The following is a 21,841-nucleotide window of genomic DNA, read 5'->3' as shown; positions in this document are numbered from 1 at the left end:
GACCAGATTTTTTAATTATTACTTCTGTCACCTTCTTGGGACGGGACCACTTCATCAAAAATGTTATTAACATATCTATAATGGGCATCCTTTATGACCTTTTGTACATGGGATCTCATTTCCTTAAATTTGTCATATATCATGTGTGGGTCCTTGCTCTTACAGGCCTTCTTAAAGAGACGATATAGGCTTGGAAAATGAGGATTCCGAGCATAGATCCCTGGGCTAACATGATCATTTTATAAAATATCGACAATTTCAACAGCTTCCGTTTCCGTCAAAAGTACGAAAACAATTGAGTGCGAAGTGTTATCGGAACGACCTCGAAGATGGCAGCTACGCGTAAAATTTTCACAAATTTGCCAGGTAGCTTAGAATCCGGTGCTTCTATTACATTCTGTAGGGCATGCTTATTATGGAAATACAAGCGCATATATGTGTAATGTTAGCATACTATATGTAACAAGGAAAAATGGTTTTGCCTCGTTTGAAACCAGTTTTCGCGACCTAGGTTATTCTGTAGAAATTCTGTATTGGTGATGAAATGCCTTTTATGAGACTGTTGGATATAATAAAAAGCAATAAAAAAGCACTGTATGAGTGATGGAATTGTATTTAAGCATATTTTTTTTCAAAGATGGTTAATTAATAGCGTGTGAACCAGCGGTCGTGCCGATAATTTTCCTTGTCCGCCAACTGTCGTGCTGATTATTTTCCTTATTCACACGACAGTCATGGCGATAATTTTTGTTATTCGCACGATGATCATGCATGGAAAATAATGTGGATTGTTTTTGTTATTGTCAATATTGACTGTACTGGTTGGAAAGCACTACTGCCACTAGCCCCGTTAAGACCGAAAGTTGTTTTGTAAACACAGGTGAGGTATCATCATAAAACCTATCATTATACAGCCTTGTATAACAGAGGTTTGTTGTAGACATACAGAACAAACATCTAAATGATCCAGAAGAAACAGCTGCGTGAATAACGCCAAAATAAAGCGTAAAGTTTTCCCTGCTTATCAGATTTCCATAAAGTACTGATTATTTGACAATTTTATCTTGCACCTATTGGCATTATGTTGAGTCACTTACACAGGCTTTATTGAAATCAGAACGTAATATGAAAGATAATACCATGGCATTAAGGTATGATAACTAACTATTAATATCTTACAGGAACTGGCCTCCAGATCGATTAACAACAACAAAATACTTTCTTTAGATATCTGGGAATTAATGCTAGTTTCTTAACCTTTAGCCTGCTGCCGGCAAGTGATTCAGCTTTTGCGACCAGTGCAGACCAAGATCAGCCTGCACATCAGTGCAGTCTGATCATGGTCTGCACTGTTCGCAATTCAGACAGTAAATTGTCACTGAACACCCCTTCGAAAATTAAATGGTATTGCCCAAAATAAATGATGGACCGGTCCATTTTAGATATTTAGCAGGCTAAGAATGTTTTGAAACTTAATTGCTGACCGACTATATGAAAACACATGAGAATTAGTTGTTTTTACTTTTTTTACGATGAAAATAGAAAAACGTTTGAAACGCTTTTTTAAGTTTTAACTCGAGGTAAACTGCCTCGTTTATAAATATCTATATATAACGCGCATTAAACACTAAGTCCTACATAGCGGTATTGGTTAAGACAACGTAAAACTTCTTTATTGCTGCGGCGGTCCAAGTTCGATTCCCGACGCAGTTGTCTTATTTTTCTTGATTAGGCATTTTTAAAATAGTTTAGAAACAAAAACTCATATTCTAATGTTCATAATATGACCAAACTTTAACTTGAAAGAAAGATCATTTTTTAGCCAAGATGTGGAGGTCAGTGCCTCTAAACAATAAACGTGATCCTATAATAGCTAGTTTTTTTGTCGAGCCCGCTTGCGGCGAGTCGGTGTATGAGAGTGCATCCATCCGTGTGTGCCATCTGTCCGATTTTGTCCGGACCATAACTTTGACATGCATGGACCAATCTTGTTTATATTTGGCATGAATGTTTACCCCAATGAGAAGGAGTATCATGCAAAAACCCATGCTCCTATCTCAAAGGTCAATGTCATAGTTGGGGGTCAAAGGTCAAATTGAAGTTTGTTCACTTCTTCATGCATGGTGGAATTTTGATGTAACTTGGCATGAATGTTCACTATTATGAGACGGAGTGTCTTTTGCAAGAACCAGGTCCCTAGGTCTAAGGTCAAGGTCACACTTAGAGGCCAAAGGTGCTGGTGGGCTCGACATTCTGCCTGTGGGCATGCAGAATGTATTTCTAGTTTAACTAAGATATACTTTACACCTAAAATAGAAAGGCAACTGAAACACTTTGTCTGCAATATTTTGTCCACCATTGCATTTGTGACCTGAGCAAGGTACTCTTCATTAATCCCCCGCTACGAGTGATGGGGGGGTTAAAGGAATGGTCTCCTTCCTTCCGTCTTCTGTCCTTCTGTAACATTTTGTGTCCGCTCTGTTTCTCCTAAACCCCTTGATGGATTTTCATGAAACTTGGGTCAAATGATCACCTCATCAAGACAATATGCAGAATTTATGAGTCAGCCATGTTGGCGCAAGGTCAAGGTCACAACTCAAGGTCAAAGGTATGAGCCTTCCATTTGTGTCTGCTCTGTATCTCCAAAACCCCTCGAAGAATTTTCATGAAACTTAGATCAAATGATCACCTCATCAAAACAATGTGCAGAACCCTTGAGACAGCCATGTCGAGTCAAGGTCACAACTTAAGGTTAAAGGTTTTAGCTCTGTATCTCCTAAACCCCTTGATTGATTTTCATGAAACTTTGGTCAAATGATCACCTCATCAAGACGATGTGCAGAATTCATGAGTCAACTATGTCGGCTCAAGGTCAAGGTCACAACTCAAGGTCAAAGGTTTGCGCCTTCCATTTTGTGTCCGCTCTGTATATTCGAAACCCCTTGAAGGATTTTCATGAAACTTGGGTCAAATGATCACCGCATCAAGATGATGTGCAGAACTCATGAGTCAGTCATGTTGGCTCAAGGTCAAAATTTGAGTCATTCATTTTGTGTCCGCTCTGTATCTCCAAAACCCCTTGAAGAATTTTCATGAAACTTGGGTCAAATGATCACCTCATCAAGATGATGTGCAGAACTCATGAGTCAGCCATGTTGGCTCAAGGTCAAAGGTTTGAGCCATTCATTTTGTGTACCCTCTGTATTTCTTAAACCCCTTGAAGGATTTTCAGATTCATTGATGTCGTCATACATGGACTATAAAATATACTTAACAACGTCAATGCTTCCACTTAATACCATCAACCCTTCCGCTATCCATAATAGCAGTGGAGGATAAAGCTGTCTTTTAGACAGCCCTGTTTTGAAAACAAGTAGTCGGTATAGAATCGTTATTTATTGACCTTTTCTGTGACTTTAAACCTTCTAAGGTATGTTTTTTGTGAACTTTGTTGAAAATGGTTATATTTATAACGTACATGTGATAAATTCAGAATCCCAAAACCAGCTACAGTTTGGGTCTCAGATCTGGAGTTTTTTAACAAAATAAATTTAAGCATGCGGATCGTAATTTAGAGACAAAATCCAAAATTTTTATTTTATTTTCTATTCTACTTTAAATATATACACTTCAAGAACCTGAAAGGATACAATATACTAATATTTATTTATTTATTTATTTGATTTTACGGCACACCAACACAGTATAGGTTAAATGGCGCCAAACAGGACTACAAGTTTTGGTTTCACATCTCATTTACATCAAAATAAAAACATGAGGTATGGAATCAAAATTTGCATACCTGCTGGAATCACAGAGTTACAGCAAAACCAAGTGTTAAGACCCTATTAGTCGCCTCTTATGATCATGCAAGGGTAAAGCAGTGGTTCCAATTCTTTTCATACATAGATCGTCCCAGAACCACATCGGGACAATATACTAATATAGTATGTTAACAACTTTTTACAAGTAGCATATTCACTTTCAAGTTTTATTATATCTCCCACCACACAGTGGTGTGGGAGACATATTGATTTACTCTCGTCTGTCTGTGTGTCTGTCAGTCTGTCACAAATCTTGTCTGTGCTCTAAGTCAAACAATTCTCATCTTATCTTCACCAAACTTGAACAAAATGTATTTGCCAATATATCCTCAGCCAAGTTCGATATCTAGCCAAATCAGCCCAGGCACTTCGGAATTATTGCCCTTGAATTACCGAAAATACTGATGCCAATGATACATGGTTGACTCATACATAATGGAAAAGAAATGCCTATCTAAATGATTAGGCAGTTGTGGGAGACATGCGCTTTTCTCAAAAGCAGCTCTAGTTGGTAGACATTCAAATGAATTACAAATTTGAAGTTATCTCCTAGTGAAATTTGGAGAATTTCTTTTTCAAGATTTTTTCCTAAGTTGCTGATACTTGACAATCCTTGCAAAAATAGAATAACTTTTAATTTGTCATATTAAACTTTTGTTTACACTTACCTTGAAGTTCATCTGACCCCCATGTTTTTTTAGAATAATTTCATGAGTATGACATTAACAACTATTGCGATGTAAATTTGAGACAGTGGCAGGGTATGTAATTTTGTCAAAAGTTTGGGCAGTACACAATTTATTACTGATTTTACTTTGTCAAATGATCGACGAGAGCATTTAAAAATAATTAGCCTACGTTTTCTTGAATTAGGTATGAAACGTAAGCTGCTTTCTAAGTAGGTAAAATTTATTTCCTGTAGATAGCGCTGCACATTGTTGTTCTCACAAAACACAATTTATTACCGATTTTACTTTGTCATGTGAACAATAACTTAAGAGAACTTCAATCTATGTGTCACATCTGCTACATTGATAGCTGTCATATATGACAATGTATTACATTACTGCTAAGCTTTCGATGCGCTGAATATTTCAAAATGCTCTGAAAATGAAGAAAACTGTTGCAAGGACACACTTATGGATTGCATTGTCAAAATAATAATGTATAGTTTGCTTCACAATTTTGGTAGGAAACATGGGTTAAGGTATATACATTTAGTGCAAAAGATATATAAATAATGGATATTGGTTTAAGTAAGAATAGGTTGTAGCCAAGGAAACCTGCAGGTTTTTTGGTAATAAGAAAAACCTCCTGAAAACATGGTACTGCTACATAAAAGGAATTTATATAAACTTCGAAATTCCAAGTACCAAAACTGAAGGAAAATAGGTTTCTATCTTGTTCTGTAAACAATGAAACACTCGCAACTGATATATCTGGCTTGTAAAGATTTTTATTATATACCTATATAAATTCTGTAAAAAATCGGCTTGTATTTCACAACAAAATATGATCAAACAGACAAAATTCCGTATTGTACCTTTTAAATTCCGTATTGTACCTTCCGTATTGTATGTTGCCGGACTATTTTCATTAATTAATATGCATGACCCGACACATTTCTATAAATAGCGCACATAAAAACTTCACTAAGTGCCATTAATATCGATAAACATTGAAGATTTCGTTCAAGAACAAAACAAGAATCAAAATGGTAAAGGTATATAATAAAAGGGTCATTATAACAGTAGCTAGATCTGGGACTTTGTATTCGGCTCTCATGGATTTTGCAAGGTCGGATCACACTCGGCGCTTGCGCGCCTTGTGAGATCCCGGATCTGGCAAAATCCACTCGAGCTGAATACTGCATCCCAGATCAAGCTACTGTTATAATAACCTTATTTTATCATACAAAATCTTAGATGGTCGAAAATAGGTTGTTTGGGGATATACCTGTAGAACTTAAGTTTTACAAGGAAAAGAAAATGCATGTTAAAAATTTGTTATTTAAGGTTTGGCAAAGACAGTTGGGCTGAGGTCTATATATACAACCACCAGACCCAACCTAATGTTGTCAAAAACTACAAAGGTCATCTGCCAAGGATTCACAGGAAAGCAAGGAACATTTCACAGTCAACAGGCCATAGAGTATGGGACAAAGATGGTTGGTGGAGTTTCTCCTGGGAAAGGAGGTCAGAAACATCTCGGTCTGCCTGTGTTTAACTCAGTGTTAGAGGTAAGAATATAAATGTTCGATATCTTGCGCCCAAGCAAGTGGCTGCTTAATGTAGGTAATTTATAGAATGAATGACCATTTTGGGATGGGAGATACTGGCTGCTTATGACAGGTTGACTGCTTAATAGAGATGACTGCTAAAGCAGGTTTTATTTGGTAAGATCAACCTCTGCAAAGCCATGGCCTTTATGTGCAGTTGGTCCATATTCATCCAACAATTATACTGAAATTTTTGAAATCAGTAAAGAAACTAGTGGTGTTCAAAGTCAGATGGTCTGTAGCACAGATTCACCTGTCTTGTGAGTTGTGACTCTTGTCAACCTGTTTTGTTAGCATCATTTAAGGTGAATGAAGTAATATTTATTAAAAATGTATATAATATACATGTATTATAATTTGCTATATGGTAATTCAAGGATTTACATATTAAAAACATTAGTGTGAACTTTCCGCCTGAAGTAAAAAAGCCAATAAAGACAGTAAAATCATGTGAACAACAATACATATGTATTTTGTATTTACATTGTCTAGACTGTATTGATCATCATGTATGTTTTTTTCCCAAGGCTAAAGAGGCAACGGATTGTGATGCAACAGTTATTTATGTCCCGCCGAGATTTGCTGCAGCTGCCATCACAGAAGCAATAGACGCTGAAATCCCACTGATAGTTGTTATCACAGAAGGTAATGTTTGCTGCTTCAAGGCAAATCCCACTGATAGTTGTTATCACAGAAGGTAATGATTGCTGCTTCAAGGCAAATCCCACTGATAGTTGTTATCACAGAAGGTAATCTTTGCTGCTTCTAGGCAAATCCCACTGATAGTTGTTATCACAGAAGGTAATGTTTGCTGCTTCAAGGCAAATCCCACTGATAGTTGTTATCACAGAAGGTAATTTTGCTGCTTCAAGCAAATCCCACTGATAGCTGTTATCACAGAAGGTAATTTTGCTGCTTCTAGGAAAATCTAGGCCTAAAATCCAAATAATGGTCATTATAACAGAAAGTAATGAAATTCTTAATAACAGAGAGTAATATAAACTGCTTCAAGGCATATCAGGGATTTTTTTCCTGCATAAACTGACTCCAGTAAAAAGAGTCTGTGCCCTGCTGAAAAAGTAGGCTTTTTTCTGCAATGGAAGGCAAAAGTTTCCCAAATTTAGTTGACAAAAAAATACATGTAAGGGTATGTCATTTCTAAAAATTGCATCTGAAAACCATAGTACAGACATAATCTTTTAAGAGAAACATATTCAAACATACCAAATTTTTTGGCTGTAGACCACAACGCAGTGCACTACATACCTTGTGAGGGCGTCGATGATAAAATTTAGCGGTTTACAAACTTTACATTAAATACAGTTTATAAACATCCTGCAAACTAGAGGACTAGTTCACAACTATAAATATTAGGATATAGATGATGCAAAGGCAGATGTTTTGTATTATTGAAATAATATAGGTTAAAATTGATATATTGATTGACCTGAATAGCCTACAAGAAATCAGAGGTATCTAATTCCGTCTGCTTCGGGTTGGTCTTCATGTTGGCTATTGAAAAATATAATATTTTTTTTCTTTTTCAAGTCTTACAAACTAACTAAATATTATTATTTATATAATAAATATTAAACTATTAGCACCAGATCTACAAAGTGTCATCCCCAAAGCCCTTGAGAATCACACCTGCTGCTCCACCCTCATCTATTAGTAATATTGTGTCAGTTTCTTTTTTTTTTCCCAGATCTGTAATTTACGAGGTATTTTTAGCTCACCTGAGCCAAAGGCTCGTGGTGAGCTTTTGTGACCGCTCCATGTCAGTCGTCCGTCGTGGGTCCATCTGACAACAATTTCTAAAAAAGTCTTCTTCTTGAAAACCACTGGGCAGAATTATACCAAACTTCACAGGAATGATCCTTGGGTGGCCCACTTTCAAAATTATTTAAAGAATTGAAATCCGTATAAACTCTGGTTGCCACGGCAACCGAAAGGAAAAACTTTAAAAATCTTCTTGTCAATAACCGCAAGGCATAGAGCCTTGGTATTTGGCATGAGACATAATCTAATAGTCCTCTATGAAGATTTTTCAAATTGTGCCCTTGGGGTGAAAAGAGGACCTGTCCCAGGGGTCATAAGTTATACAATATAGGAAAAAAGTTTAAAAATCTTTTTGTCTAAAACCCCAAGACCTAGGCCTTTGATATTTGGTATGTAGCATTGCCTTGTGGTTTTCTACCAAAATTGTTCAAATTATAACCCTTGGGTGAAAAGAGGCCCTGCCCAAGGGGGTCTCGAGTTCTACATAGACTTGTATAGGAAAACACTTTAAAAGTCTTCTTGCCTGAAACTGCAAGGCCTAGGCTTTTGATATTTGGTAATGTAGCATTGCTATTTGGTCCTCCACCAAAATTGTTCAAAATATGCCCCTAGGGTGAAAAGAGACCCTGCCCTGGGGGTCCCAAATTTAACATAGACATATAGGGGGGAAAAAATCTTCTTGTCAGAAAGTTCAAGGTCTAGGCCTTTGATATTTGGTATGTAGCATTGCCTAGTGGATCTTTAACAAGATTGTTCAAATTATACCCCTGGGGTGAATAGAGGCCCCGCTCTGGAGGTCACTTGTTATATGAGTTATATAGGAATACATACTTCATCAGATCATATTTCCTAGACTGTTTCATTATAATTACCTGATGACCCCAAGCTATTAAGGGGTCACTTGACTGTGACCTTGACCTACTGACCTACTTTCTTGTTTTTAGCTCACCAGAGCACAAAGTGCTCAAGGTGAGCTATTGTGACACGTCATTGTCCGGCATCCGTCGGCGTGCGTCATGCTTCAGCATTTGCCTAGGCCACATTTGTGACCCAATCTTTATGAAACTTGGTCAGAATGTTTGTCTTGATGATTTCTAGGTCTAGTTTGAAACTGGGTCATGTAGGGTCAAAAAGTAGGTCACCTGGTCAAATCAAAGGAAAAGCTTGTTTTTAGCTCACCAGAGCACAAAGTGCTCAAGGTGAGCTATTGCAACCAGTCATTGTCCGGCGTCCGTCGACGTCCGTCATGCGTCAACATTTGCCTTTTGAACACACTAGAGGCCACATTTGTGACCCAATCTTTATGAAACTTGGTCAGAATGTTAGTCTTGATGATCTCTAGGTCAGGTTCGAAACTGGGTCAGGTGGGGTCAAAAACTATGTCACATGGTCAAATCAAAGGAAAAGTGTGTGAACACTCTAAAGGCAACAGTTGTGACCCAATCTTTATGAAACTTGGTCAGAATGTTTGTCTTGATGATCTCTAGGTCATATTCGAAACTGGGTCATGTGGGGTCAAAATCTAGGTCAGTAGGCCAGATGAACTCTGGTGAGCGATATAGGGCCATCATGGCCCTCTTGTTTAAGATACAGCCTTAAAATTTAGATGACATGTACAGTTTTGCACACCGATCTCAAAACTGACTTTCAGTGACCATGAGTGTGATCTACTGACCTACTTTCTAATATTCAAGCATCAGTGTGCCATTTTAAACATGTAGCTCATATTACTCATGTGAGCGATTCAGGGTCATCATGATCCTCCTGTTTCCCATTTTACCAGAACTGATACCATCCCCAAAATCTGGAAAAAAAATCCATGCATTTATAATATTGTCATAAAATCCCATGGATAGGCATTATTACAGAAGGTTAAGATATGCTGCTACAAGGCACATTATTGGTCTTAAATCCAACTGATAGTCTTTATAACAGAAATTAACCATTACCAAGCTGGACACGATTGATTCTGCCTTTGCGACCAGTGCAGATCATGATCAGCATCCATGCAGTCTGATCTTTTCTGCACTGTTTGCCATTTAGGCAGTATCTTGGTATGCACCCCTTTTAACAGTTAATGGTACTGTCCAAATTGAAAGATAGACCAGTCCATTTTAGAAATTTAGCAGGGTTAATATACTAGTATGTTTTTGCAAGACATTTACTCATACTTTGAGCAGCCCTATGTATTTAATATGCAGGTGGTTACTTAAATTAATTCCTTAAATTTGTAATTTTGATTTTCCTTTCTTCCACACAGATTTATTCTAATCAGTGTTGAGTACTTTTTAATCCACTGCCACGAGTGGTGGGGGGGTTATAGGAATGGTCTCTGTCCGTTCGTAATATTTCGTGTCCGCTCTGTATCTCCTAAACCCCTTGAAGGATTTTCATGAAACTTGGGTCAAATGATCACCTCATCAAGATGATGTGCAGAACTTACGAGTCAGTCATGTCGGCTCAAAGTCAAGGTCACAACTCCAGGTCAAAAGTTTGAGCCTTCCGTTTCATGTCCCCTCTGTATCTCCTAAAGCCTTTGAAAGATAATCATGAAACTTTGTTCAAATGATCACCGCATCAAGACAATGTGCAGAACCCATGAGTCAGCCATGTCGGTGCAAGGTCAAGGTCACAACTCGAAGCCAAAGGTTTGAGCCGTCCTTTTCTTGTCCACTCTGTATCTCCTAAACCCCTTGAAGGATAATCATGAAACTTTGGTCAAATGATTACCTCATGAAGACGATGTTCAGAACTCAGGAGTCAGCCATGTCGGGTCAAGGTCACAACTCTGGGTCAAATGTTTTAGCCTTCCATTTCATGCCTGCTTTGTATCTCCTAAACCCCTTGAATGAATTTCACGAAACATTGGTCAATTGATCATCATTAAGACGATGTGCAGAACTCACAAGTCAGCCATGTCGGCTTAAGGTCAAGGTCACAACTCTGGGTCAAATGTTTGAGCCTTCCATTTTGTGTCAGCTCTGTATCTCTTAAACCCCTTGAAGGATTTTCATGAAACCTTGGTCAATTGATCACCTCATCAAGATGATGTACAGAACCCATGAGTCAGCCATGTTGGCTCAAGGTTAAGGTCACAACTCATGGTCAAGTGTTTGAGCCTTTCATTTTATGTCTGCTTTGTATCACCTTAACCCTTTGAAGGATTTTAATATGACCTGGCTGTAATATTCCCCTTGTCAAGACAATGTGCAGAATTCAAAATTCACCCCTGCCAGCTTAAGGTCAAGGTCACAACTCAAATGTTTAATGGTTCCACCCAATCCCATCAACCCTTTCACTACCCATAACAGTGGCGGGGATATAGCTGTCTTTCAGACTGCCTTGTAATTAGTGAATAAGATGGTTGAATCAGCAAATGGTGACTGTTGAAATAGGAAATGTTCAAAGTGCATGATTTCTATGCATTACATTGGGGAAATGCATGTTATTCCTATGACAGTGTGACATGTAAACAGTCGAAGCCAGTCAGGCAATGGGGCCTTTGGAATGCACAGCCCATAGTTTCATGTTAGGAAACACATTTTACTGTAAATATTTTGTTATGTCTTGCATTTGTTTTACTGTTTACTGGTAATTTGAAGTAACACAATGTCAGACGATGATTGATTAAATGTGGGCATAAAAGAACATACACGTTTGGTTGTTTAGACTGTATTTATTCTTTACATTTCATGTATGCAGGTATACCGCAACAGGACATGGTGCGAGTCAAACATAAATTGATTCGTCAGAATAAATCAAGAATGCTTGGACCAAACTGTCCTGGAATTATCAAGGTACATATTTATATTTAGGGCCTTACAATGAAAATATATGAGACAGTTTCATTTGATATTAATTTGTTTCAACTTTAACCCTTGTCATATTGGACACGATTGATTCTGCTTTTTCGACCAGTGTAGATCATGATCAGCCTGCACATCTGTGCAGTCTGATTGTGATCTGCACTGTTTGTCATTCAGTCAGTATCTTTTTGATAAGCACCCCTTCTAACAGTTAATGGTACTGTCCAGATTGAATGATGGACTAGTTCATTATAGAAATTTAGCATGGTAAGGGTTAAATTTCACTTTGTGAAAGAAATTAATTTTAAATTTTATGGAAGCACATAAATAGGTATGAATTATTGGTTTACAAGATACATGATGATAAATTACATGTATATAACTTTTATAATGTCTTTGAATATTTAAAATATGATGTAGTTGGATTTTTGTTTTACAGCCTGGAGAATGTAAGATTGGCATTATGCCAGGACATATCCACCAGAAGGGTAAAATAGGTAGGTAACTGTTTATTCTTTTAAAGGAATTTCTTGTAAATCATTAGAAATTAATTGAAATTGTAAAGCAAACAATAACTCAGCACAACTTTTCGGAAGTCAGTTTTAGCTCACCTAACCATATGTTGATGGTCAACACTCAGCAGTACTGTAAGTACAGGTGGATGGTCTGAAGTTTTTATTTCAACTTAAATATTTATTATGCTTATGATTTTGAGGACAAAGGTCAAGGTCACAGTGACCCGGAACAGTTAAACGGTTTCCGGATGATAACTCAAGAACGCTTGGGCCAAGGATCATGTAAATTGATAGGATGGTTGGTCATGAGCAGCAGATGACCCCTATTGATTTTGAAGTCAGTAGGTCAAGGTTACAGTGACCCAGAACAGTTAAACAGTTTCTGGGTGATAACTCGAGAACTCTTGGGCCTAGGATTATGAAAGTTGGGAGGAGGATTGATCATGACCAGCAGATGACCCCTATTGATTTTGTGGTCAGTAGGTCAAAGGCCAAGGTCACAGTGACCTGGAACAGTTAAGCTTGGGCCTATGATCACAGAACTTGATAGCTAGGTTGGTTATGATCAGCAGATGACCCCTATTGATTTTGAGGTCAAAGGTCAAGGTCACAGTGACCAGGAACAGTAAAACAGTTTCCGGAGGATAACTCATGAACACTGGGGCCTAAGATCATGAAATTTGATAGGGAGGTTGGTTGTGACCAGCAGATGGCCCCTTTTGATTTTGAGGTCAGTAGACCAAAGGTCAAGGTCACATTTACCCGGAACAGTTAAACATTTTCCGGATGATAACTTGAGAACGCTTGGGCCTATGCTCACAAAACTTGATAGGGAAGTTGATCATGACCAGCAAATGACCCCTATTTATTTTGAGGTCAGTAGGCCAAAGGTCAAGGTCACATTGACCCAGAACAGTAGAACTTTTGTGTACAGTGCCCAGATAATTTGTGTTCCTTTTCAATTACTGAATGCATCAAGGGGGGCATTTCGTGTTCTATGAGCTCTTGTCTCCTCTGAAAATGCTGACTAGAGTTACACAAAACTTGGTCTGTAGCTACTGTGCAAGTGCCCCCGCTCAGGTTGTTTTCAAATGATTCCACTTGGTCCCTTTTTTGGGGGCCACCAGAGCTAGAAAATAGAAAAAAAGCTTTAACAACATCTTCTCATGAACTACTAGATAGATCTTTACCAATTTTAGTCTATATCATCCTGATATTGTCCTCTCTTAATACTGTTCAAATGATTCCGCTTAGCGAATTTTAGGGGCCAGCAGAGCTGAAAATAGAAGCACTTACAACAATTTCTCAAGAACCATGTGATGGATTTTCACTTAACTTGGTCTGTAGCATCCTTATGTTGTCCTCCAAGATCTGTTCTTCATTGTAATGATTCCGCTTTTAAGGGCTGCATTCTTCTCATTGACCACATCTTCACCAGTCATGGTCTTTAGCATCATTGTAAGGTCCATTCTCCAATTTGTTCAAACTGTTCCGCTAGGCCCCTTCTAAGGATCTCCAGAGCTAAAAACAGAAATCCCTTTAAATGACTTCTCAGGAAACACTTGATAGATCTTCACAGAACTTGGTCTGTAGTATCCTTATAATGTCGTTTCTCAGATATTTTCGAACAGATCAACATGGCTGCTTTTTATGCCCCCGAAGGGAGGCATATTAGTTTTCAACTGTCCATCCGTTCGTTAGTTCGTTGATAGTTCATCACAACATAAAATTTTTGCATGAAGGCACTTTACTCATGAACCACTGCACCCAGGACTTTCAAACTTCACATGCTGATAGTACTTATTGAGTACACGAACCCTACTGACGTTGGGTCAAAGGTCAAGGTCACAGGGGCCAATGTTAACTTTTTGCATGAAGGCACTTTACTCGCGAACCACTGCACCCAGGACCTTCAAACTTCACATGCTGATAGTACTTATTGAGTACACGAACCCTACTGACTTTGGGGTCACCAGGTCAAAGGTCAAGGTCACAGGGGCCAATGTTAACTTTTTGCATGAAGGCACTTTACTCTTGAACCACTGCACCCAGGACCTTCAAACTTCACGTGCTGATAGTACTTATTGAGTACACGACCCCTACTGACTTTGGGGTCACCAGGTCAAAGATAAGGTCACAGGAGCCAATGTTATCTTTTTGCATGAAGGCACTTTACTCGCGGACCACTGCACCCAGGACCTTCAAACTTCACATGCTAATAGTACTTAATGAGTACACGACCCCTATTGACTTTGGGGGTCACCAAGTCAAAGATCAAGGTCACAGGGGCTAATGTTAACTTTTTGCATGAAGGCACTTTACTCGCGAACCACTGCACCCAGGACCTTCAAACTTCACATGCTAATAGTACTTATTGAGTACACGACCCCTATTGACTTTGGGGTCACCAGATCAAAGGTCACCAGGTCAGAGGTCAAGGTGCTGCGAGGGCATTTGTCACCATTAGTGAGAGCTCTTGTTGGGTCTGCCAGAGCTAAAAGTAGAAAAAAAAATTGAACTGTTCTTCATGAATCACTGATTGGATTTTCATCAAAGTTGATTTGTAGTTTTTTTTGTAAAGACCTCTCTCTACTTCGTCTGGATGGAGGCACTTGGACCATTTAAGGGTTTACTGGAGCTAAAAAATAAAAAATCCTTTCAACAACTGTTTTTCTTTAACCACTTGATTGATCATCATGAACTTACAGCATCCTTTGATGGTCCTTTCTCAGTTTTGTTCAATTGGTTGTGCTTGGCCATTTTAGGGGCCACCAGAACTAAAAGTTGATTGTTGGCAGCTTCTGATTATGAACAATGTGATGGAATTCCAGCAAAACTTGATTCATAGAATCCTTTAAAGGTCCCCTTGGCACCAGAGCTGAAAATAGAAAAACCTTTGAAAAAAGTGTTTTCATCAACCAATTGATGTATCATCACCAAACTTAGACTGTAGCATCCTTATACTGTAGAAAGATTGGATAATTTTGAGTCACTTATTTTTTTTATGATTAGATAGGCAACAGACAAAATTATGACCTTAAGAATTCCTTCTTTAATGTTTGTTACACTGCACAATATATGAACAAGTTTTAACTGTCAGGGGTTTTTTTCACCTGGAGGGGAAGGGGCACAGGTCTGTGATTTGGAGAAAAAAACAGCTCGGTATTTGGACAAAGGGGAATAAAGAGACCTGATGTAAAGTAAATTTTGGGGGAAAACTGCATGATTTAAAAGAAATTTTCTGAGGGGAAGGGGCCTATTAACAGCCTCTATTCTAGACTGTACATGTTGTACGGTTTGCGAAAAAAGAAGTGCAACTAAAACCACCACAGATATTTCCCGATATAAAGTACCGTGAATAATCCATTATCAGTGGTATAAATTTTTCTCTGTTCACTGGGATTTAATCTGGTGGATTGAAACAACCATTGAATCTTTTCACAGTATGTAAAATACTGTTGAAACAGCCTGTTAGACTGTTTCAAACATTTAAAGAGCTTAATAAGGGCTTAACCTTCCTTTATTTTTACTGATGTTCTTATTGTAGGGATTGTGTCAAGATCTGGAACATTAACCTATGAAGCTGTTCATCAGACAACATTAGCAGGACTTGGTCAGACACTGTGTGTAGGTATTGGTGGTGACCCTTTCAATGGCACAAACTTCATTGACTGCCTCGAAGTTTTCTTGCAAGATGATAATACTGAAGGTAATAGCTAGAGCTTTTCTTGAAAGATCATACTGTATTTCAAAACTTTAGCATGAACATATGTAGCTGTTTATACACGAAGACATAGTCGTACAAATAGCTTTTCGGTGTAATATGTGCGCGCGTCCGTCCAGATTTGTTTGTCTGGACCATGCCTTTGACATGCATGGAGCAATCGTCTTTATATTCGGCATGAATGTTAACCTCAGTGAGAAGGAGTGTCATGCACAAACCCCAGGTTCCTATCTCAAAGGTCAAGGTCAACTCCCAGTCCTTTTGACAGCTGGCGGGCTCGACATGTTGCCCATGGGCATCTAGTCTGTATTGTTGACATACTAAAGTCTATTAAACTGTTCTGTTAAAATTTACTAAAAAATTTAGAGGGGCCTCCAGGGCCGAGTGGTTAAGGTCGTTGACTTCAAATCACTTGCCTTTCTAGGGCTGTTTTATTCTTCATTGTGTGGATTACTAGTCTGTGTTGTTGACATACTAAAGTCTGTTAAACTGTTCTGTTAAAATCTCAATATAAAAAATTACTAAAAATTTTTAGAGGGGCCTCCATGGTCGAGTGGTTAAGTTTGTTGACTTCAAATTACCTGCCTTTCTAGGGCTGTTGTATTCTTCATGTGTGGATTACTGAAGGTGGATGGTCCTACCAGGGTGCCGGCCCATTATGAAATAATGCACAGAGGGGCACCTGGGGTCTCTATCCACCATAAAGAAGCTGGGAAGTTGCCATATCACCTATAATTGGCTTGGTGTGAACTTAAATCAACAAAAAAAAATATAGAAGAAAAATTTCAGGAAGAAGATATGAATTGAAATTAGGGCTTGGACAATTTGAAAATTTTGAAACCGGTTAATCATTTGTATGAAATCGAATCGGCAGCCATATTGAAAATGCTGTTTTCTTTCCTGACGACCATATCAATGTACTTCCAGCAGCTGACTTCATTAGGAACTGACAGACTTTATCGTTTGCAAGCAGTGTGATAATTAATAAGTCATATTTTGGTGTATTTTAGATATATCGAGACAGGCAAATACAAGACTATTGATTATGTTGATTGATGTGTTTTAGCGGAAATATACTGCGGGTCTATTTGCTGGTCAAAGAAATGTATAGATAATTTGTGTTGTTTATTGTTTGAGAGTGATTAACGGTATTGCAAAATTGAAACCGGTTTCACCTAGTAATCGAATCAGATCCGATTAACCGAGTAATCGTCCCAGTCCTAATTGAAATTATGCAGTTATTACTTGTGTTCTGCTTTGTAGGAATTGTACTTATTGGTGAGATTGGAGGTCAAGCAGAGGAGAAAGCTTCAGAATATTTAAGAAATAATAACAGGGTATGTATCACTTAAGTTGGTATGTATCACTGTAGTTGGTATGTATCACTGAAGATGATATATTTATATAAAGACAAGCAAAATACTTCACTGTTGCTTATTAAGGTTGTATAGGATGAGCATCACTTATTTGATACATTGAGAGATATAGGTAAAAGGACATTATAAGGCCTTTGTGACCAAGTTGACTGGCTTTGAATCATTTGCCACTTACCACTGTGTGTTTGAAACCTCACTTGGGGCATGAATTCTTTCATGTGAGGAAGCATGCAGCTTACTGACAGAAGGTTATACCCAGGGGCCCTCCTGCGATGAAACTTTTCTTAGAGGGGTACCTTCCACTATCAAAAGCTGGAAAATCGCCAGTTGACCTGTAATTGTGCCAGTGTGTTGTTAAAACCCAACAAAAAAGGAAAGGCATCATAAGCAAATTCAACTTTTAGTTAAAAGATTGTATATCATAGTTTAGCAGTCAGAGAAACAGGTCATGGGCAAAGCCAGTATTGTTAAGCTTTCAATGTTTTAAAGGTATATTGCTGATAAAATTTGACTGAACTGGGCTTTAACAGCTTTTTTTGTACTTTCACTTTAGCATGGTAAGAGAATGATTAAGAATATTATAATAAAATGCAGAAACAAATGTCTGCGGAAATGTGTTCAGTTATTATCACAATAGAAAAGTTAAATTTCACTGCATGTTAACTGATATGTTGTTTATTAGATATTTAAAATGGAATTTACAAATGCTTTTTGAATGCTCTGATGTTTTACACACTGAGATACTACTACTGGTAGAAATACAAAAGTAATACCCTTCTAATGATGAAAGAAGAAAACTAAGGTGTAAGAGCAAACGAGGCCTGTTAGAAGCAAATATATTACTTTCACTCTTACTGTAGATTCTTTCTACAGTAGAGTAGCAGTTAGAAAATGGTGAGGACTGTGTTCATTAATTAAAATGTAATAGTTATGTTAATAACTGTCATTCAAGTATATGTTAACAGGGTCCGCATGCAAAACCAGTAGTTTCGTTTATTGCGGGTCTGACAGCACCCCCAGGTAGACGTATGGGTCATGCGGGTGCTATAATTGCTGGGGGTAAAGGTGGTGCAGAAGAGAAGATCGAAGCTCTCAAATCAGCTGATGTTAGCGTTACAATGTCACCAGCCCAGCTTGGATCTACTATGGTCGAGGTAGGTATATTACTGTATAACTGATTATGGAAAAAAAAGTTGTGTTCATTATCGTTTAAAATTGATATCACATCACATATCTAGCGTCATACAGACATTATTGAATTGCATCATATTGAAATGTATCCAAAATTAAGACTGTGTCTTTCTTGAGTTTTGGATATGTCTTTCCTAAAAGAATGTGATAGATTTATTTTCTCACAAATACACGTAAATTATCTGTATGTTAATTTTGGCATTGAAATCGCTAAACATTTGTCATTTTATATTGGAGGCTTGTACCTCCTGAGTCATCAAGCTTTAGGTCCACTGATTCCACTGGCTTTTGATAAAAAATCCTAAAGAGCTAAGCTATGCTGTTAGGGGCACTTGTATTTTTGTTTTAAGGTTGGTCTGCGTATATATAAAGTGTACCACTATGTTCTATTTACTGTGAAATCATTAACTCTTACCTAGTGTTATTTCTAGAGCGACGCAGCGGGGCGCCCCGCCCTGCCCTTTTTTACTGCCGCCACGCTGCCCGTAAAATGTGCCCTGTTGCCTTTGATCTTATGCTAAATCCCGCCAAATTCCCTGTTGACATGCCTCGACGATTTTTTGATCAGCAAATTACGTCACGGCGAGTGCACACAGGTAATGAGAATCAATGAAGTGTTAAAACAAATTGATAAAGAGTATGGATCCTGTGAAATGTCAAAAAAGCGTGCGTAAATGGCCAGCTGATTACCGAGCACGTGAAAAGTGCCCTAGATTTCTTTGGGCAAAATTTAAATTAGACCGTCGTTTAGTATAACAAGTATATATCAATGCCGTTTGATTCTACTGTAATTTAAACTAGAAAATGCACACATTTTAATGATTATCGAAAGTAAAAGAAAGTTTAGGATGTCCGTTCACGAGTCTTATTACTCCCGATGTCGTACGCAATTTTTCCATATTTCCTTCAAAAAAGCAGACAGTCGGTGTATTTTTTATGATGAGAAACATCAAAATATGTGGAACTATCTCTGGTTTACCCAAGTGGGTCATTTAAACTGAGTAAAAACTACTTTCAGACAACATTCCGAAAGTGTACCAGTATCCGGATAGTATATTTTGGATATGCGATTTAGTAAACTTTAACCTTACTGTAATAGCACTTTTCTGTTAATGAAATATTGATGAAAGACCTGATTAATACATTAGGACTTTTGATAATTATCAGTTAACAATGTGGCCTGAAACAGGCCTTTAACTATATTGTTTACAACATGATCTTGGTTTCAAGATTAAGCTTATATTAAGGCCCTCCACTATTTCACATTCATATGAATAAGTTGACATTCTTGGTGACTTTTTTAAGAGAAAGGCTTGAATGGTTTAACCTAAACTATAAAGTAAGTAAAAAGCCTTTGTAAACTTTGTAACTAGTTCTGGGAAGATTTAGCACTTTATTCTGTGACATTTCTTTTAAGTGTGCAATAAAGATAAATGGAATACATATTAACTATAGACATCTAGAAATGCAACTACTGCTATGGTAACTTTCACATCTAAAAGGGCACCCTGCCCCTTTCGGACAGCACCCTGCCCCTTTTTGGCAGCACCCTGCCCTTTTTGAGCTCTAGAAATAACACTAGTCTTACCATGCTAAATTTCTAAAATGGACTGGTTCGTCATTCAATTTGGGCAATACCATTTATTATTCTAAGGGGTGTTCACTGAAAATTTACTGAAAATACAGTGAATAGCGAACAGTGCAGACCATGCTCAGCCTGCACATATGTGCAGGCTGATTTTGGTCTGCACTGGTCACAAAGGCAGAATCACTTGCTGCCAGCAGGCTAAGTGTTAAATTCAATATTTGTGAGAGGCTAATTTTCATGATTGAGTCAATCCATGAAGTTAAATGCCAAAGAACATACAAAGTCCCATTAATTAAATGTTCAAAAATAGAAACACACAAATGCATATCCCCATTTAATAGCTGTTTTTGCTAAAATTGCAAAATATAATACACACGAAATTACATGGTTTCACAGTTAGTAGAGGTATTTTAACACCTGTAACTTACTTTAAGAAATCTTACCATTAATTTTCAGGCAATGAGTAAGAGGAGGAGGTGAAAAAGAAGTTATTTATAGTAACAAATTACAGATGAATTATTATTGTTTTTACTTGTTAATGAATTGCATGTAGACATGTTCTCAAAAAATTTGTAAAATCTGTAGATAAAATGCATATTCTAGAATTCACATTAGCTTCCTTTCTAGACTGCTTTTGTTTGTATGAAAATTATTATAGGTGAACTATTGTACAGTCTGTGACACATGATATTTTCTTTCAAGTATTTATTTTCTAGAGAAAAATTGGACACTGGAACTTTGTATTCTTCTAATACTTTAAACAGCCTATTTAAATCTAGTCTAACATTTTTATGTGATTGTACATATCTTTCCAGTGCTTTTTAAGGGTACGAAAAAAGATAGAAATAGGTGAAAATGTTAAACTGTACTGAAGTATTATAAGCTTATATGCTGAATAAACATTAATATAAACAGAATATAATATTGCAACAGAACCATTGAAAGACCAGGTGACAACACGCAGCACACTGGGTAGTTTGAACGATTTAATTAACCACCGGTTTCGGTCTTACAAAGACCTTCTTCAGGTTTTTAATATTATTATTATATAATTTAATATTCAGGAATATAATATTGTTTATTATATGACTTATGTCCATAGTTTGTGTAATTGACTGGTTATAATTCGGCAATAAATTTTGCAAGGCTGAGGTCAAAACTTGAAGAGAAAAATGTGAGAAATGATTTCTTATGACATGAAATAAATGGTTTGCCGGTCAATTTTCTAAACCATAGACCATATGACCTTGGGCTATTTACTGGCAAGCCATATATTAAGTGTGTTTTAGTTCAAGATATATTCTTTGACTCGTATGAAAATGCATCAATATGTTATGTATATTTACAGGTACTAGTATATACCTACTGACAAAAATGCATTCTGTAAATTTTGGTGTTTAAAATGTAAAGAATATTGATTTATGATTTCTGCCTGATGTGATAAATAATGAAAATAAATTGTAAGATACCTTAGCACTTGTTGCTTTTGTTTGAATTGATATTTGTGTTTGCCATCATGCAGGAGACCATCTTGTCTCAATTTTCAAATTAAATTTTCCAGTTTTGATGAAAATGTAATCTATTTTAGCTTGACTATTAGAATAGTGAGTAGAGTTATAGCACTCTCCCATTTGCTACTGTCTACATCCATGTCCTGATTGGGTAAAGTTTTGTTAGTAAGTTGTGATCTTAGTATCCAATAGTAGGAAGGGCTTGAAACTTCACACATTTGAGCCGTGCCATGAGAAAACCAACATAGT

At 37.3% G+C, this 21,841-nt stretch overlaps 1 protein-coding gene across 1 annotated transcript; it reads left to right on the top strand.

Annotated features, from left to right (window-relative positions):
• The first annotated feature begins 224 nt into the window (after window positions 1-224).
• On the top strand, window positions 225-21,554 carry LOC123547248 (succinate--CoA ligase [ADP/GDP-forming] subunit alpha, mitochondrial-like). The gene is made up of 9 exons (XM_045334197.2): window positions 225-366; window positions 5,840-6,063; window positions 6,630-6,747; window positions 11,584-11,678; window positions 12,127-12,184; window positions 15,750-15,911; window positions 17,190-17,263; window positions 18,268-18,456; window positions 20,538-21,554. The coding sequence occupies exons 1-9, from the start codon at window positions 330-332 to the stop codon at window positions 20,559-20,561; spliced, it is 981 nt and encodes a 326-aa protein (XP_045190132.2). The 5' UTR covers window positions 225-329; the 3' UTR covers window positions 20,562-21,554.
• Window positions 21,555-21,841: the final 287 nt, after the last annotated feature.

This window comes from Mercenaria mercenaria, chromosome 9 (assembly GCF_021730395.1).
Source record: "Mercenaria mercenaria strain notata chromosome 9, MADL_Memer_1, whole genome shotgun sequence".
In the NCBI taxonomy this organism is placed as follows: domain Eukaryota; kingdom Metazoa; phylum Mollusca; class Bivalvia; order Venerida; family Veneridae; genus Mercenaria; species Mercenaria mercenaria.
Note: the sequence above shows the minus strand (reverse complement) of the source record. Positions and strands in the feature narration are given on the sequence as shown.

Coding starts and splice junctions, on each gene's coding strand:
- LOC123547248 (XM_045334197.2), top strand. CDS start 330: ATGGCAGCTACGCGTAAAATTTTCACAAATTTGCCAG. Junction 6,064..6,629: donor TGTTTAACTCAGTGTTAGAG/GTAAGAATATAA, acceptor TTTTTTCCCAAG/GCTAAAGAGGCAACGGATTG. Junction 17,264..18,267: donor ATTTAAGAAATAATAACAGG/GTATGTATCACT, acceptor ATATGTTAACAG/GGTCCGCATGCAAAACCAGT.